We start from the raw sequence: 19849 nt of genomic DNA, 5'->3' as shown, positions 1-19849 counted from the left end.
AAGCAGCATGTTCTCAAACTGAATTTAAACAAAAGAAAATTGTTAATACCTGGCCCGAATGAAACAGGCACGATCACTGTCATTAACGGTAACCTGGCGAATTCAAATATATCGAAACAGTGGTATCAGCTTATAGTAAACTACGTTGCGAAACGAGGTTCCACAACCGGCGTTCTTTGCGATCGATGGATTAACGGTAATGTCGTCCGTCCAGTCGTCCTCTATAATTCTGAATGCTGACCGACAAAGACGATGAACGATACCTTGATATAAATAGTGGCGTAGCACATGATCGGATTCGCGATCGACATGGAGTTCCAACCATGGTGTAAAAATTGATGGAAGCGTCTTCAACGCTATGGACATGTGATTCGCGTTGATCAGAATTTACTTGTTATAATTAACTTGACCATCGAATTCAGTTGGAAACAACTAGCTAACTGAAACAACGATGGCCGGAGAGGCTAGAAGGCAATTTGAGAGCTTCTCGACTCCATCCATATTAGACCTTTGAAGGAAAAACTGGTGCAATTGATCAACGGGGGGATCAATGGGTTAAAAGCAAAAGTAGAAAGTAATAAATAAATTAGCTTAGCTGGAAAGCAATTACTACATGCCGAAGACTAAAAATGGTCTTGGAACTAAACAAGTCATGGAACTGGAAGCTAAACGCTTCAGGTATGAAGGGTTTTGTGTATAGTTGATAGCATTTTTGAGTGGGCATTTGCCCTGTTTGTACCTAGCTACAGTATAGCCTTCATTACTGCAAAACTCGATGATTCTAGGATAAACTTAAGGGGGTTTCCACTCACAATGAATATGGAAAACCTAACCAAACCTATTATCAACTTTATGGGTACGGTACGGATAGTATTTTGATGCCCAGATACCATGTGCGTGAACCACCATATTTTTTTCAGATACTTGGTAGTTTCTGAAAGGGGGTCCTTGAAGTAGCTGACTCTTTCCGGCCCCCGCACTATCCTCCCCTTCTTTACAACCAATATCAAAGCTAATATCGGTTTCGGCCAGTACTAATCGAGACCTTTCATTTGACACCCCACGCCGCTATACCGGGTGAAGAAAATATACCCGTCGTTTGCTTGAAGGGCCCCTTGAAACTCAACGTTGAACTATGTTGCTCACTAAATCACAGGTTCCACCTTTTTACCAAATTTCGTATCAATAGTAGTAACCGTTTCTGAGATGATAAGGGTGACAGACAGACACAGCAGACAGCAGGCTACTCATAGCCAGGGTGGTAGATTCCATCTTACTGTATGCAGTAAATACATAAACTGAGTACGGTCACCAAAAGTACAACCCTAAGGGTATGTCCTGCCTTCAGGACCGTCTCAAATGATTCGGCGTTCGTCATCTCGGGAATGATATGGCATTATGGCGGTGCTAATTATTTCCAGACACTTGTCTGGAAGAAAAACTTTTAAATAACTTTCTTTCCTACGGAAGTGATCTACTCCCTAAAAGTTAGCTAGTCACTCAATAGCAGAGACCGTCTACTCATAGCTCTCACTTTGTAAACACCTCAATGAGAAGCGGGATCGATATTGGATTTAAATAAACAAATCAAATATATTAACACGTCTTTCATTCAACTCCTGCTATCAACCTAACCTGACAATTCCCAAAGTGGTAACTCCGAGTTTAAAAATGGAAAATTGCCGGGTTCAAGGTAAACGTAAAAGCAATGACAATGCTGAGAACCCGCAACTAGCCTGTAGACAAGCGTATGATTGCGACCGCTGTAAAGTAAGTACCAAATTTAGCAGACTTCAATCCCCATGACCATGAGATTTTATTAAAAATCGGGGAGGTACAGGGTAATATAGCCACTCACTCCAGCAATTAATAAAGGGGTTGTATCCCAGCCAGAAGCAGAAAACGAGATAGCTCATGGAGGACTCATATATGGGCGGCAATAAACCCTCCCAGTGCCTTCGCTATCTGCTTTGTCTCGGCCGTACTATAATTCCGGAGCCGCTGATGAGAATTCTATGGTTAAGACGCTTGCTCTTCAACAAATTATGATGGCCAGCCAGTACAAACTGCAGCCGACATAGCTGATAAGACCTATGCCACACTTCCGACAAGTATCCCCGGAACAACATCCACGCCTTCAGCAGCGGAAATCAGTTTAACGTAGCTAGTCCAGCAATTATAAGTCAGCTTGCAGAGCTAAACACGGTGAAACAAGAGTTCCAACTCAAGAATTCTTTCGGACGTTAACGTCGACGCTCTCACTCTCGATCGCATTCCCATCACTGGAGATTTAATGCCGAAGCCACCAAATGTGTGGAACCGTGTAACTGGACTTCGGGAACCGTGAAAGGTAACAAATGGCCCCGTTTACGTTTGACAAAAAAGCAAGAACACGGTTCCTCATAGACACAGGCGCCAATAAATGCGTTTATACGCGCTCAAAATTCAATCGGCCGCCAGCAAAACACCAATCGCTACATACGGAATTGCTAACCTCACACTCAACCTCGGCCTTCAACGGGATTTCCCATGGAGATTTTAATAGCGGACATTTCTAGACCCATACTAGAAACAGATTTTTAGCACATTACGAAATCCTTCCAGATCTTCAGCACAGTTGTTTTCACAATTCAATAACTCACCTTACCTGTCAAGGAGAGATGGCAGATTGTACAATCTCAACCGTCATAACAATTACTGAAGGAACCCCTCACCATGACATCGTACATGAGTTTCCGGAAATAACTTAGAGCATTCTTGGGTATGTTAAATTTTTACAGAAGGTTCATAACCAGAGCAGTAATAGTACAGTCACCACTCAACAAGATTCTTCACGGCAAAATTAAAGGAAAATCACCAGCGAATCTACCGAAGCTTTTGAAGCCTCCAAAACCGCACTGGAGCAGTCCTTCAACAGCGGATTAATTGTTGCTGGCAACCATTGACTTTCTTTTCAAGAACAACGTTGTCGCGGACGCTTCATCGCGGATTGAGAAGTTGCAATCAATTGTCGATTACGCAAAGCTTACAGCGTCTCAGTCCACGGATGAAGAGCTCAAAATACTACAACAAGGAAACACAGGGCTTCGAGCAAAGCAATTCCAGGCTCCGGGGTTAGCTGCAAGCTATGGTGTGATCTATAGTACCATCCGACTTTACATCACTCACCCATTCCGAAAAACTGCTTTTAACAGTTTACACTCCAGCCCGTAACGATGGTCTAAAGAAAATTCTCCAACATCTGTACCAGGACCCATATCGAGTGGTCAGTAGAAAGGAGTGAAAGTTTCTCACCGACCATGAAAAATACCGTAAATACTTGTATAGGTTTAAATTGGACACACCATCTAAATGTCCAAATTGTGATGGGGCCCCGAAGGGCCCAGCACGCGTATTCTTCCAATGCCTAAGGTTGGTGGATAAAGGAAGGAACTTAGCGGAAACTCTAGGTGGAGTGATATCGCCGGAAAATTTTGTCCAGGGAATGGTAACTTGCTAGGAGCATTGCGATACGATCACCTCCATTATCTCAGCAATCCATGGGAAACTGCGAAAAGCGGAAGAAGTGAAGTAGGCGCGGTTAAGAAACCCCCGGGTGGAACAAAGGAGACTTAACTAGTGCGCTAACTCCACCCCGTGACGTAGTACCTAATGGTGGTTCTGCGTGGCAGGGTTACGTGAAACCTTAGAAATAAATTTAAAAAAAAGGTCGAAATAGCGGGTGAAACTAGAAGCAAGGAATCTAAGCGCAACGCAAAATGAATACGTCTGCGTAACAGTCCTATGGAACATTGTAGCGTGTATGGAGAGAAAAAAATCTGGTTTGTTGAAAATTATGCAGGTAATCCGGACCCAGGGTGAAAACTATGGTAGGTCACCTATTATCCCTTTATTTGATTATAATAAAATATCCGGACCTTCAAAAAGATTCAAAAAGACTCGTTAAATAATTATGTAATGTAATGTAAAGTAACTTAATTCTTTCGGACACCTTCGCCTTCGCAACTAATGTCAAGAATAATATATGCTTCAAAAAGTACTAATTGAGACCTTTAGTTTAATACCCCACACGCCTATATTCGATGAAAACAAATATTGGGAACCTTCTTAAGTTCATCGTGAAGCAATGTTATTCACCGCATGTGTGGGAGCGCAGTTGCAACCTTTCTGTCGAATATCGTGTCAGTAGACTCAACCGTTTCTGAGAAAATTGCGTGTAACAGACAGACAGATGGACAGATAGACAAGAACACCTTAAAATGCGAAAAAAATACTAAGCACATGATAATTTTACGTCACTATAATCAGTCATACCAGCGGAACACAAAAACCCAACAGCTCTGTTGCACCGCAAAATTTCCTTCTATACCAACCAGCAACTTTCATAACCCGCTATTATTGATATTATTGAAAAGCTAAGCACTCTTAATCCACTCTTACTGCCTTAAAGACCCGAGTCCTTACCAATTTCATACACATCATCGGCTTTTACAGCGTTAACCACTGGCGACAGCAGAATGTGCGCATCTCTCGCCGCTATTACATAAAATTTAAGGCGAAGCCTCTCATTTTCCTCTGGGTTATTCCGAATTTCGTCAGGAGAGAAAAATTTTTCATATAAGTGGTTTGGCCCAGCTCTATACTCCTTACAATTTATGAGCTCCGACCAACCCACATTACACCGGCTACCGAAAGTGCACTCAACACAAAGAACTAGGAAAAGGTCCAAGATTAAACCCGGAGTTATTTTCATTTTGCGATCTAGATGCAAACTAAGAAAGGGTTGGCCTTGCAGTCTACTTAAATTATGCGTAAACTATTGTAATTCACCAGTTCTTCTGGTAACAATATCTTAAACGCTATAGCCAATGCCAGGCTTCCGAACGAGATATCGCCAAAAGTCATGCGTAATAAATCTCGAAATTCAATGCTTCTATGTAGAAATGGGGACAAGTACGTGGATGATAATCAACACAAACAATTTTCCAATTACGCCTCTTTTGCAACCAAAATACTGGAAAAAAATATTTGAAATGTGAAGAATAAAGGAAATGGAAATGCCCCAAATACTCGGTAACTTACTTTAACTGCTTCTTTGATGAAGTGATGAGTTTGATGAAATTAATCTGCATCATGGCAAAGCCTCCTCTGCTGGCAGCAAGGCTCACAAAGCTCCAGGTTTACCCTCAAAGATACATACATATGTATGTATATTTTTCTGGTGCAGGGACCATAGATTCGGACACTAGAAACGGTTGCGATAAAAGATCCTCAAACCAAGGGCATGTGTTCTGAGATCAGAACTGTTAAAGACGACTATGCTATGCTGCGAACTTTTAAACTAATGAAATCTCCCGGAGTAGATGGCATTTTCTCAGCACTTATCCAGAGAGGCCTAGGAATTATCTTAGAGTCTCTTCTGAGGGTGGTAAGGGGGAGCATAGCACTGGGTTACATACCAAGGGCATGGAGACGGGCAAAAGTGGTCTTTATTCCGAAAGCGGGTAAAAAGGATCATTTTCACCCTAAATCTTTCAGACCAATCTACCTAACATCGTTCGTAAGCAAAACGGTGGAGAAGGTCATAGACAACTATATTAGAACTAACGTTCTAAAGCGTAATCCCCTACATCACTGTCAACACGCTTACCGGGCAGGACGGTCAACTGAAACTGCTCTGTAGCAGTTGACAGAGGTGCTACGGGACGCCATAGAAACAAAAGAAATTGCACTGTGCGCGTTTTTGGATATCGAAGGAGCATTCGACAACACATCGCACACAGAGATACAGGATGCCCTGAGCCGCAGAGGAGTGGGAAACACCCTAGCACTCTGGATGGGCAAAATGCTAGAAAGCAGACAAATAGAGGTACAAACAGGTACAAATTCTATTATCATGAACACCACTCAAGGCTGTCCACAGGGTGGACTACTATCGCCGCTGATGTGGAGTATGGTAGTGGATGAACTGCTGGACGTGTTAACTAATACTGGAATACAAGTCCAGGGCTACGCGGACGACATTGTTCTAATCTGTAGGGGCAAATATGAAGGTACCCTATGTGATAGAATGCAAACTGGACTAAGGGTTACTAGTGCCGGGTGCCGGAAGGTGGGACTGTGGATCAACCCAGCCGAAACCACCATAGTACCATTCACTAGGAGGCGTAAGCTTGATCACCTCAGAGCCATATCATTACATGATATGGAGGTGAAACGAGAAACAGAGGTCAAATATTTGGGAATTACGCTGGACCAAAAATTACTCTGGAAGACACATGTCGGAAACACTTGTCGGAAAGCCACGAGGGCTCTGATGACTTGTAGATCCATAGCAGGAAAAAAATGGAATTTGTATTGTGATTGATGTTGGATACCAGTCGACTCACCTGTGAATGAGCACCTCAGTCAAATCAGGGTAATAATTTCTACCATTATTATTACTACAATGACCGAAACCTAACTTTTACCGTTCCAATGAGGATAAACATAGATTTATTATCAGAGTTTAAAAATTTGTTTGAGGATACAAATTCTTACCAAAGTTTGGATCATATGTCACCAGCGTGGTATTGTCCAGTGCTAAATATGAGCTGGCCACCAAAACCAAAGCGATCAAATTCAAAATTCCTCTTAAAAGCCTTTTCATGGTAAATGACAAAAGTATAAAAACTGTTGCAACTGAAAAAAAAATTCACTAATATTTAAAGGAGGTTCTACTGCAAAGAGCCCTACTCACCAAATAAAGGAACGCAAAAAAATTTCCGGTAGTACAAAACATTTCGTCTCATATGTATTACCAAATTCACCGCTGAAATCGTAGAATTTGAATTACCTCCCGTTTCAGTAAAGGGTTCAACCTTCTTTGTAAGTAAATGATGACCAGAAAAGCGCCACTTGCTTAGCTCAGGTATTGTCAAAGCCGCTTCGATGTGCCCTAGATCAAAATCGATTGGTAGGTTGCCGTCCACCGCAAACTCAACTGAGCATTTGAATTCATCCCATGGCCAATTTCCATCTTGTGATTCTCGGCAAGAGCTTTCTATAATCTGTTGTTTTGTATCTGCTACTACTGATCCATTGTTGTATATGATTCCAACATATTCTGGATTGAAGCGGGTAAATGTATTGCCGGTCCCACTGGATTTCGAAAAAAAATTTTAAATTGTAAACGGAAAACCGCCTCGCAAAACCCACTCCAGAAAAATTCTTACTTAGTGATCCATATGGCTGGAGTTCGAAACTTCGCTTCAAATGATCTCAGGGTCGTGATGTTGCTATATTTAAATGGCCTCCATTGAAGTTTTGGATCAGTCCATTTCTAAAATAAAATTTATGTAATGACAAAAAATTGTTCATGGATTTTCAACAACTAAAGAGAATACAAATAATTGCTGAAGTTGCAAAGTCGAATCGTCACCTCCCTCTGATATAATATATAGGTGCCATCATCCCACACAGTGTGTCAACCACACCTATACCTGATCACTGTCCGTTTCAGGAAGTGTGCTTCACTTCGCTCCAATCTTTTCCAAGAAATCTATATAGATTTCTTTTGTTCTGCCCAACTTTTTTCGGGATTGACCCATTTTTCGGCCACTTCAGGATAGTGGTATAGTCAGCAACGAAGTTTTCGCATTTCCTAAGGTGTGGCCTAGCCACTACCAGTTCCACGTTTGAGATGCTGTCGGTGCAGGGTATCCCGGTGAAACGGCGCAGACAAGTTGGCTTTGAATTTTCAAGTAACAGTAGGGAACACTTTCCACATACTATTCCCATATAGCAGCCCCAAATGAGAACTAGCCCTAAACCGTGTCAACTTAATGTTGGGGTTGAGACATTTCGTGATTTTAGATAAACTGGGAGATGGACCTAGCGCTGTTGATGTGGTAGGGATAACAAGTGAAGTGCCACCATCAGCAGAAACAACGCTACCAAAATAGGCAAATTGGTTTGTAGATATTCATCTTCAATCTGAATCAATTTGATCCTTCTGCAAATCGGTAGTCATCTGGCCAACCGCTGTAAGAGGAAGCAGATGGCATCGTAGTAATCGAGGTGATCAAGGAAACATGTCATGGTCATGGAATCACTCCACATTCTCCGGACAAGGCAATATGAAATACGTCACGGTTTTTCCTAAAGTGTGTAGCTGGGTGCAACAGCGAAGGCTCCAGTTAGTTATTATTTTTTTCGATTATCATCCTCTAAACTGTCGATGAGTGTGAACGCGTTGTGTCAGTGTCGTATTATAATAGAAGTGGTTGCTGTTAGGTTAACAATTCTGTTATATATCTCTAGAACTTTAAAGGCATCCCATAACATTAACGAGTTCTGCCGGCTCCCTACTTTACTATCAAGGATTTTTACGAAGTCGCCAAAGAACTGTTTAGATAGTGTTTGCAACCTAGCTCCTTCTGAGGGTAGGCACTCTCAAAGGAAATGCCATGGTATCCGACGTCGAATCACGATACAAATTTCACTGCCACCAGTGAGATTCGAACCGAGACCTTCCGTACGACAGCCTTGTGCTCTAACCACGCAGCTATCCGGACACAAAGTACATATATGCCCATCTTATTGTACAATATCCTTTCACAGGCGTCATCAGCGGGTGACTAACTATACGGGAAGTGAAGTGAAGTGCCCGGGTAAGTAGTTCTGACCGCCTAGCTGGCAGTATACCTGTATGGCGACGATGCGAAGACGTGAACCACGTACTACATTGCCGGCAGTATGTCACATCGTAGCCGACCTATAGAGTGTTGTGTTCTGTCTCCGGGTGTCAGTATTTATTTCGCCCGGAATTTTTAATCTAATTATTAAGTAAAATCCGTTCTAGAATTTGCTAGCAACAATTTTCTTTTTGACTTTACACAGTTGACTACAGCGGTAACCCTGACGATAGGGCACGCCGCGAAGCTGCTGACTTGAACGGCTACATCCCAACATGGATTTGTGACCACGTGCAGTGAAGGTAGTGAAAATCGGTACAGAGCGGATTGCCGGCAATGCAGTGTGCGGTTTGCGTCTCCGCTGCACCACCACATCACTTCACCCCCAACTGGAACTACGCGGGTTCGGCAAAGGAACCCGGAACAATTCCGCCAGTGGTTTCACCGATGAGAACCCGACGTTCACTCTGCTCTTGAAGAAGCGTCAACCTCTGCCGCAGCGACTTTCTACACCAAGAAATTTGCGAGCAGGGTATTTGCTTACCACTCAAGACATCGTGCTCAAGTACCTTGATCTAATCCCGTCATGCCGCCAACTAAGATTACCAGTGGATATTCAGGAGTAGCGGGGGAACCACATTTTTCCTATTTATTATTTGTAAACGAATAATTATTTCCCATGTGTTAACTAACAGAAATCACCTACACTAAAAAAGTGCACATTCGCTGCAAAAGCCAGTTTTAGGTGTTTAAAAGTCCAGGTTACGCTCCGCTTCCTTTGTTTTCGCGTCGGTTCTCTGTTCTGTTCCGATATTACGCCTCCACTCCACCCACTCCGCTTAGTCGGTAACATGTCACAGGACGACAAAGCGACATCGGGAGGCACGAGGCACTGCAGGTCTCGGGGACACCTACAATGAAAGCGCTCTCAGCAATGATCTTAGCGCGTCTGCTGAAAGCATGTATACACTGCAGGTTTAGGTGTCCAATTTTTAGGACGAAACTAGAAAGGGCTAGAACGCGATAGCATGATCCGCATCCTACAAATTAACATTCACCAGAGTACAACCGCTCACGAGTTGCGGAGGTAAAAGCTGATCAAGTGCTAATCAGCGGGTATACCGGACCAGGGACCCGGCTCCATGACATCTCGACTTCTCGGGTACTGCTACCATTGGAATGGCGTTCGATTTCGTGCTCATGCCCAAAGCCGAGGGAATCGTCTGGAACCGAGGGAATTGTCTGGAACCGATGTTTAGGGATAACATTTTTCTGTGTTTACCTGTCGCCGAATGCGACGATGCCGAACTTTTGGCATCAGTACATTGCGTTCGAATTGGTTGACGTTACTTGCCAGCGGCACCAATTAGGCGCTTCAACTGCGTCTGGAACGTCGCGAAGGTGAACATCAAGAAACTCATCCAAGCGGGCGGCATCGTTGCAGCTGATACTGTCGTAAATTCAATGATGACCTAATAACTACAACATGTGAGGCTTCCATGCCAAGGAGGGGCCCAGCCGTGACCAGCATTCTATGTGCTAGTAGGTGGCAGAAGAAATTTCCAATATTCGAAGGAGTCTCATAAGCTCCGCCGTTTGGCACAACGTTTACCAGCGCGCGTGGAGGGATACGCCAAAAGGGCAGGTTGTAAAAAAGGAGACCCGCAGTGCAATAAATAAAAGCAAGCTCGCGGCTCGCAGAACTTAGCTAATGAAATAAATGAGGACCTGTGGGCACTTTGTGGGTCCTGCTGAAACCCTGCATACTAAGAACCGACCAGTTGGACCGCATTGTACAGGCATTATTCGCCAGACATCCCGTACCAGGTGATATCAACAGTACGGAAAGCGTCGAGGACTGCCCTCTTTTCATAATGAAAGAGTTCTAAGAAGCAGTTCTCAACCATGAAAAACAGGAAAGCGCCAAGTCCTTATGGTATCCTGGCAAAAGTTTATAAACTCGACATTGTGGATAGGGAACCTACTGATAATATTCCTGATCGACTTGCACAATTTGAAGTTCATCATTATTATCATCGGTAGCGTCTGCCTCCTCACCAACGCAATAATAAATTCTGAATAAATTGTGGTTTATCATCATCACCACGGCGTAACAACGGTATCCGGTCTAGGCCTGCCTTAATAAGGAACTTCGGATATCCCGGTTTTGCGCCGAGATCCACCAATTCGATATCCCCTAAAAGCTGTCTGGCGTCCTGACCCACGCCATCGCTCCAATCTGAGGCAGGGTCTGCCTCGTCTACTTTTCTACCATAGATATTGCCCTTATAGACTTTGCAGGGTTGATCATCCTCATCCATACGGATTAAGTGACCCCGCCCACCGTAAACTATTGAGGCCGGATTTTATCCACAGATCCTGCCGCGGCCACAGTATCGCTCATAGATTTCGTCGTTATGTAGGCTACGAAATCGTTCATCCTCATGTAGAGGGCCAAAACTTCTTCGGAGGGTTCTTCTCTCGAACGCGGCCAAGAGTTCGCAATTCTTCTTGCAAAGAACCCAAGTCTCCGAGAAATACATGAGGACTGGCAAGATCATTGTCTAGTACAGTAAGAGCTTTGACCCTATGGTGAGACGTTTCGAGCGGAGCAGTTTTTGTAAGCTGAAATAAGCTCTGTTGGCAGCCAATAACCGTGCGCGGATTTCATCATCGTAGCTGTTATCGGTTGTGATTTTCGACCCTAGATGGGAGAAATTATCAACGGCCTCAAAGTTGTAGTCCTATTTTTATTCTTCCCGTTTGACCGTTTGATGTTGGTGGTTGGTTGGTTTTCGGTGCTGACGTTGCCACCATATACCTTGTCTTGCCTTCATTGATGTGTAGCCGAAGATCTTGCGCCGCCTCCTCGATCTAGATGAAGGTGGACTGTACATCTCGGGTTGTTTTTCCCATGATGTCGATATCGTCAACGTAGGCCAGTAGTTGGGTGGACTTGGAGAGGATGGTGCCTCTCGCAATTACATTGGTATCGCGAATCACTTTCGCCAGGGCCAGGTTAAAGAGGACGCACGATAGGGCATCCCCTTGTCTTAGATCGTTGTTGATGTCGAATGGTGTTGAGAGTGAGCCTGCTGTTTTTCTCTGGCCTCGCACATTGGTCAGGGTCAGCCTAGTCAGTCTTATCATCTTCGCCGTGATGCTGAATTCTCTCATGGACGTGTACAGTTTTACCCTGGCTATGGTATGGTGCAGCGTTTTGGAAAATTACATAAAGCATAGTAATAGACACGATACTAGAAGGTTCGATGAAAGTTATCAGCAAAGTTAATAGGTTGAAGTTTCGCTTTCATGTGAATTCACTGCATGTTATGATATTGCAGGAATTAAATTTTTGAAATTAAAATTAAAAGCTGACATTCTAAAAACAATTATAAATGTATGGTCGCCGTAAATAATCGCAGCATCGCTCTGGACCCCTCTCCAACAAAATTCGTTTATTCGGCAGTGTCTAAATTCTAGGCTAAGCGCTCTAAGTAGTGGTTCGTTTTTAGATAGGAAACATCCCATTTTATACTTTCCTATCAATTTTTTTTTGTTGTAAAGCAGATTTATAACACAGGACATATTTACAGTTATTTTTGTTATATTATATATTCAAACTGAGTAATCTTTACGTAGTAGATGATTGTCAGAACCGTACCTACCAGTTTAAATTCCAACCTGACTTGAAATATTGACTTCATTTCGTTGTAGGTGACCCCTTTAATTGCGCTTCCCATGTAGATTTTTGATACCCCCTTCGGAATTGTGAACATACTATAGTTCGCAAATAAGTCGACTTGCAGGCGCTCCAAGCTTGTAACGTTTTCCTTCTTCATTTCCATATGAGTTTCTAATAGTAAAATAAAAAAGTGATATAAGATTTTTTTTATATACTATATGCACCGCTCCATATTGGAAGAAGCTTTAATAGAGCAATTTTGATAAACTGTCACCTTCGCAGTCATAAAACCATCTTCCAGTCGTATTGCCGAAACTAGTAAAGCTCACATATTTAATATTTAACGGCTTTGGATCCTTATATGATAATAGGATTCCACCAATTGTCGGAATAGTAACTTCGAGAGTGCCATCTAACGAGAAAGATTAGTTTTAACCATCAGAATTTTAAATGTTAATTTCACAAATTTACCTGTCTTTTGTACAACAATAATTGGTGTAGGATCAATTCCATTTAGTAAACCATGTCGTTCGTTCCTTACAAGGTTGCCACCAAGCATTTGCCGACGAATTCCTGAGGCAGTGTTTCTATTTTGTCCAACCACTGTAAGGAGTGAAGAAATATAAAAATTCTTTATATCTATGCCACTACCTATCTTCAAATAATAAACCCGGTAAAAAATAATTAAAGAGGGAAAAACATTGTCACAGGAACCCAAACTGGCACAAGGGGACGCCGTTTAAAAAACTCGCTCACCCAACTCCCATTGCACGAAATTTCACGTGTCTTGAAACCGATGCCTGGGTCCGCACCGGTACCTGGAATTCAAACTAGGGTACACCGCGTGAACCAATGGGAAAGCACACGCGAAGTTAACCTGAAAATAAAAACAAGTAGAAAACCAGTAGCTTCACGCTTCAGATATGACGGCTTTTGTGTATTTCTTATATTACACAGGGTGTCCCGTTTATGATGGTACACATTTTAATACTGGATAGTACCACTTGTTTGGGGAAAATTGGTCCATAGGGTGGGCACTCTAGCTTGACCTTTCACAATTTCTCACTCACCCAGTCATTGAATCCCAGATCTGATAACATTTTCGGAGACTATATAAAATTTCTTATAAAAGGATATTTTTCAAATGTAAAGGTCATCATCACTTCGAAGATGTAACTGTCACACAAACCCCTTGATAAAACCTAGTACCAGAGTAAATCGTACGCTGAGTTGAATTCCTCTACAGTCATCCGAGGAGTAAATAAAGCTGACCTCGAGTAACTTGTCCAAAAATAGAATGCCCCCCAAGCAGCATGTTCTCAAACTGAATTTAAACAAAAGAAAATTGTTAATACCTGGCCCGAATGAAACAGGCACGATCACTGTCATTAACGGTAACCTGGCGAATTCAAATATATCGAAACAGTGGTATCAGCTTATAGTAAACTACGTTGCGAAACGAGGTTCCACAACCGGCGTTCTTTGCGATCGATGGATTAACGGTAATGTCGTCCGTCCAGTCGTCCTCTATAATTCTGAATGCTGACCGACAAAGACGATGAACGATACCTTGATATAAATAGTGGCGTAGCACATGATCGGATTCGCGATCGACATGGAGTTCCAACCATGGTGTAAAAATTGATGGAAGCGTCTTCAACGCTATGGACATGTGATTCGCGTTGATCAGAATTTACTTGTTATAATTAACTTGACCATCGAATTCAGTTGGAAACAACTAGCTAACTGAAACAACGATGGCCGGAGAGGCTAGAAGGCAATTTGAGAGCTTCTCGACTCCATCCATATTAGACCTTTGAAGGAAAAACTGGTGCAATTGATCAACGGGGGGATCAATGGGTTAAAAGCAAAAGTAGAAAGTAATAAATAAATTAGCTTAGCTGGAAAGCAATTACTACATGCCGAAGACTAAAAATGGTCTTGGAACTAAACAAGTCATGGAACTGGAAGCTAAACGCTTCAGGTATGAAGGGTTTTGTGTATAGTTGATAGCATTTTTGAGTGGGCATTTGCCCTGTTGTACCTAGCTACAGTATAGCCTTCATTACTGCAAAACTCGATGATTCTAGGATAAACTTAAGGGGGTTTCCACTCACAATGAATATGGAAAACCTAACCAAACCTATTATCAACTTTATGGGTACGGTACGGATAGTATTTTGATGCCAGATACCATGTGCGTGAACCACCATATTTTTTTCAGATACTTGGTAGTTTCTGAAAGGGGGTCCTTGAAGTAGCTGACTCTTTCCGGCCCCCGCACTATCCTCCCCTTCTTTACAACCAATATCAAAGCTAATATCGGTTTCGGCCAGTACTAATCGAGACCTTTCATTTGACACCCCACGCCGCTATACCGGGTGAAGAAAATATACCCGTCGTTTGCTTGAAGGGCCCCTTGAAACTCAACGTTGAACTATGTTGCTCACTAAATCACAGGTTCCACCTTTTTACCAAATTTCGTATCAATAGTAGTAACCGTTTCTGAGATGATAAGGGTGACAGACAGACACAGCAGACAGCAGGCTACTCATAGCCAGGGTGGTAGATTCCATCTTACTGTATGCAGTAAATACATAAACTGAGTACGGTCACCAAAAGTACAACCCTAAGGGTATGTCCTGCCTTCAGGACCGTCTCAAATGATTCGGCGTTCGTCATCTCGGGAATGATATGGCATTATGGCGGTGCTAATTATTTCCAGACACTTGTCTGGAAGAAAAACTTTTAAATAACTTTCTTTCCTACGGAAGTGATCTACTCCCTAAAAGTTAGCTAGTCACTCAATAGCAGAGACCGTCTACTCATAGCTCTCACTTTGTAAACACCTCAATGAGAAGCGGGATCGATATTGGATTTAAATAAACAAATCAAATATATTAACACGTCTTTCATTCAACTCCTGCTATCAACCTAACCTGACAATTCCCAAAGTGGTAACTCCGAGTTTAAAAATGGAAAATTGCCGGGTTCAAGGTAAACGTAAAAGCAATGACAATGCTGAGAACCCGCAACTAGCCTGTAGACAAGCGTATGATTGCGACCGCTGTAAAGTAAGTACCAAATTTAGCAGACTTCAATCCCCATGACCATGAGATTTTATTAAAAATCGGGGAGGTACAGGGTAATATAGCCACTCACTCCAGCAATTAATAAAGGGGTTGTATCCCAGCCAGAAGCAGAAAACGAGATAGCTCATGGAGGACTCATATATGGGCGGCAATAAACCCTCCCAGTGCCTTCGCTATCTGCTTTGTCTCGGCCGTACTATAATTCCGGAGCCGCTGATGAGAATTCTATGGTTAAGACGCTTGCTCTTCAACAAATTATGATGGCCAGCCAGTACAAACTGCAGCCGACATAGCTGATAAGACCTATGCCACACTTCCGACAAGTATCCCCGGAACAACATCCACGCCTTCAGCAGCGGAAATCAGTTTAACGTAGCTAGTCCAGCAATTATAAGTCAGCTTGCAGAGCTAAACACGGTGAAACAAGAGTTCCAACTCAAGAATTCTTTCGGACGTTAACGTCGACGCTCTCACTCTCGATCGCATTCCCATCACTGGAGATTTAATGCCGAAGCCACCAAATGTGTGGAACCGTGTAACTGGACTTCGGGAACCGTGAAAGGTAACAAATGGCCCCGTTTACGTTTGACAAAAAAGCAAGAACACGGTTCCTCATAGACACAGGCGCCAATAAATGCGTTTATACGCGCTCAAAATTCAATCGGCCGCCAGCAAAACACCAATCGCTACATACGGAATTGCTAACCTCACACTCAACCTCGGCCTTCAACGGGATTTCCCATGGAGATTTTTAATAGCGGACATTTCTAGACCCATACTAGAAACAGATTTTTAGCACATTACGAAATCCTTCCAGATCTTCAGCACAGTTGTTTTCACAATTCAATAACTCACCTTACCTGTCAAGGAGAGATGGCAGATTGTACAATCTCAACCGTCATAACAATTACTGAAGGAACCCCTCACCATGACATCGTACATGAGTTTCCGGAAATAACTTAGAGCATTCTTGGGTATGTTAAATTTTTACAGAAGGTTCATAACCAGAGCAGTAATAGTACAGTCACCACTCAACAAGATTCTTCACGGCAAAATTAAAGGAAAATCACCAGCGAATCTACCGAAGCTTTTGAAGCCTCCAAAACCGCACTGGAGCAGTCCTTCAACAGCGGATTAATTGTTGCTGGCAACCATTGACTTTCTTTTCAAGAACAACGTTGTCGCGGACGCTTCATCGCGGATTGAGAAGTTGCAATCAATTGTCGATTACGCAAAGCTTACAGCGTCTCAGTCCACGGATGAAGAGCTCAAAATACTACAACAAGGAAACACAGGGCTTCGAGCAAAGCAATTCCAGGCTCCGGGGTTAGCTGCAAGCTATGGTGTGATCTATAGTACCATCCGACTTTACATCACTCACCCATTCCGAAAAACTGCTTTTAACAGTTTACACTCCAGCCCGTAACGATGGTCTAAAGAAAATTCTCCAACATCTGTACCAGGACCCATATCGAGTGGTCAGTAGAAAGGAGTGAAAGTTTCTCACCGACCATGAAAAATACCGTAAATACTTGTATAGGTTTAAATTGGACACACCATCTAAATGTCCAAATTGTGATGGGGCCCCGAAGGGCCCAGCACGCGTATTCTTCCAATGCCTAAGGTTGGTGGATAAAGGAAGGAACTTAGCGGAAACTCTAGGTGGAGTGATATCGCCGGAAAATTTTGTCCAGGGAATGGTAACTTGCTAGGAGCATTGCGATACGATCACCTCCATTATCTCAGCAATCCATGGGAAACTGCGAAAAGCGGAAGAAGTGAAGTAGGCGCGGTTAAGAAACCCCCGGGTGGAACAAAGGAGACTTAACTAGTGCGCTAACTCCACCCCGTGACGTAGTACCTAATGGTGGTTCTGCGTGGCAGGGTTACGTGAAACCTTAGAAATAAATTTAAAAAAAAGGTCGAAATAGCGGGTGAAACTAGAAGCAAGGAATCTAAGCGCAACGCAAAATGAATACGTCTGCGTAACAGTCCTATGGAACATTGTAGCGTGTATGGAGAGAAAAAATCTGGTTTGTTGAAAATTATGCAGGTAATCCGGACCCAGGGTGAAAACTATGGTAGGTCACCTATTATCCCTTTATTTGATTATAATAAAATATCCGGACCTTCAAAAAGATTCAAAAAGACTCGTTAAATAATTATGTAATGTAATGTAAAGTAACTTAATTCTTTCGGACACCTTCGCCTTCGCAACTAATGTCAAGAATAATATATGCTTCAAAAAGTACTAATTGAGACCTTTAGTTTAATACCCCACACGCCTATATTCGATGAAAACAAATATTGGGAACCTTCTTAAGTTCATCGTGAAGCAATGTTATTCACCGCATGTGTGGGAGCGCAGTTGCAACCTTTCTGTCGAATATCGTGTCAGTAGACTCAACCGTTTCTGAGAAAATTGCGTGTAACAGACAGACAGATGGACAGATAGACAAGAACACCTTAAAATGCGAAAAAATACTAAGCACATGATAATTTTACGTCACTATAATCAGTCATACCAGCGGAACACAAAAACCCAACAGCTCTGTTGCACCGCAAAATTTCCTTCTATACCAACCAGCAACTTTCATAACCCGCTATTATTGATATTATTGAAAAGCTAAGCACTCTTAATCCACTCTTACTGCCTTAAAGACCCGAGTCCTTACCAATTTCATACACATCATCGGCTTTTACAGCGTTAACCACTGGCGACAGCAGAATGTGCGCATCTCTCGCCGCTATTACATAAAATTTAAGGCGAAGCCTCTCATTTTCCTCTGGGTTATTCCGAATTTCGTCAGGAGAGAAAAATTTTTCATATAAGTGGTTTGGCCCAGCTCTATACTCCTTACAATTTATGAGCTCCGACCAACCCACATTACACCGGCTACCGAAAGTGCACTCAACACAAAGAACTAGGAAAAGGTCCAAGATTAAACCCGGAGTTATTTTCATTTTGCGATCTAGATGCAAACTAAGAAAGGGTTGGCCTTGCAGTCTACTTAAATTATGCGTAAACTATTGTAATTCACCAGTTCTTCTGGTAACAATATCTTAAACGCTATAGCCAATGCCAGGCTTCCGAACGAGATATCGCCAAAAGTCATGCGTAATAAATCTCGAAATTCAATGCTTCTATGTAGAAATGGGGACAAGTACGTGGATGATAATCAACACAAACAATTTTCCAATTACGCCTCTTTTGCAACCAAAAATACTGGAAAAAAATATTTGAAATGTGAAGAATAAAGGAAATGGAAATGCCCCAAATACTCGGTAACTTACTTTAACTGCTTCTTTTGATGAAGTGATGAGTTTGATGAAATTAATCTGCATCATGGCAAAGCCTCCTCTGCTGGCAGCAAGGCTCACAAAGCTCCAGGTTTACCCTCAAAGATACATACATATGTATGTATATTTTTCTGGTGCAGGGACCATAGATTCGGACACTAGAAACGGTTGCGATAAAAGATCCTCAAACCAAGGGCATGTGTTCTGAGATCAGAACTGTTAAAGACGACTATGCTATGCTGCGAACTTTTAAACTAATGAAATCTCCCGGAGTAGATGGCATTTTCTCAGCACTTATCCAGAGAGGCCTAGGAATTATCTTAGAGTCTCTTCTGAGGGTGGTAAGGGGGAGCATAGCACTGGGTTACATACCAAGGGCATGGAGACGGGCAAAAGTGGTCTTTATTCCGAAAGCGGGTAAAAAGGATCATTTTCACCCTAAATCTTTCAGACCAATCTACCTAACATCGTTCGTAAGCAAAACGGTGGAGAAGGTCATAGACAACTATATTAGAACTAACGTTCTAAAGCGTAATCCCCTACATCACTGTCAACACGCTTACCGGGCAGGACGGTCAACTGAAACTGCTCTGTAGCAGTTGACAGAGGTGCTACGGGACGCCATAGAAACAAAAGAAATTGCACTGTGCGCGTTTTTGGATATCGAAGGAGCATTCGACAACACATCGCACACAGAGATACAGGATGCCCTGAGCCGCAGAGGAGTGGGAAACACCCTAGCACTCTGGATGGGCAAAATGCTAGAAAGCAGACAAATAGAGGTACAAACAGGTACAAATTCTATTATCATGAACACCACTCAAGGCTGTCCACAGGGTGGACTACTATCGCCGCTGATGTGGAGTATGGTAGTGGATGAACTGCTGGACGTGTTAACTAATACTGGAATACAAGTCCAGGGCTACGCGGACGACATTGTTCTAATCTGTAGGGGCAAATATGAAGGTACCCTATGTGATAGAATGCAAACTGGACTAAGGGTTACTAGTGCCGGGTGCCGGAAGGTGGGACTGTGGATCAACCCAGCCGAAACCACCATAGTACCATTCACTAGGAGGCGTAAGCTTGATCACCTC

General features: G+C 42.8%; 1 protein-coding gene across 1 annotated transcript in view; it reads right to left on the bottom strand.

Annotated features, from left to right (window-relative positions):
- Window positions 1-19849, bottom strand: part of LOC119655178 — a 48613-nt gene that overhangs the window by 28175 nt on the left and 589 nt on the right. Inside the window, exons 3-8 of the mRNA XM_038060930.1 lie at window positions 12832-12963; window positions 12635-12772; window positions 12344-12531; window positions 7215-7321; window positions 6740-7140; window positions 6541-6681 (exon numbers count right to left, since the gene is read on the bottom strand). Coding sequence (XP_037916858.1) covers window positions 6541-6681; window positions 6740-7140; window positions 7215-7321; window positions 12344-12531; window positions 12635-12772; window positions 12832-12963 — 1107 coding nt within the window. The remainder of the gene's footprint in view (window positions 1-6540; window positions 6682-6739; window positions 7141-7214; window positions 7322-12343; window positions 12532-12634; window positions 12773-12831; window positions 12964-19849) is intronic.

This window comes from Hermetia illucens, chromosome 4 (assembly GCF_905115235.1).
Source record: "Hermetia illucens chromosome 4, iHerIll2.2.curated.20191125, whole genome shotgun sequence".
NCBI lineage: Eukaryota > Metazoa > Arthropoda > Insecta > Diptera > Stratiomyidae > Hermetia > Hermetia illucens.
Note: the sequence above shows the minus strand (reverse complement) of the source record. Positions and strands in the feature narration are given on the sequence as shown.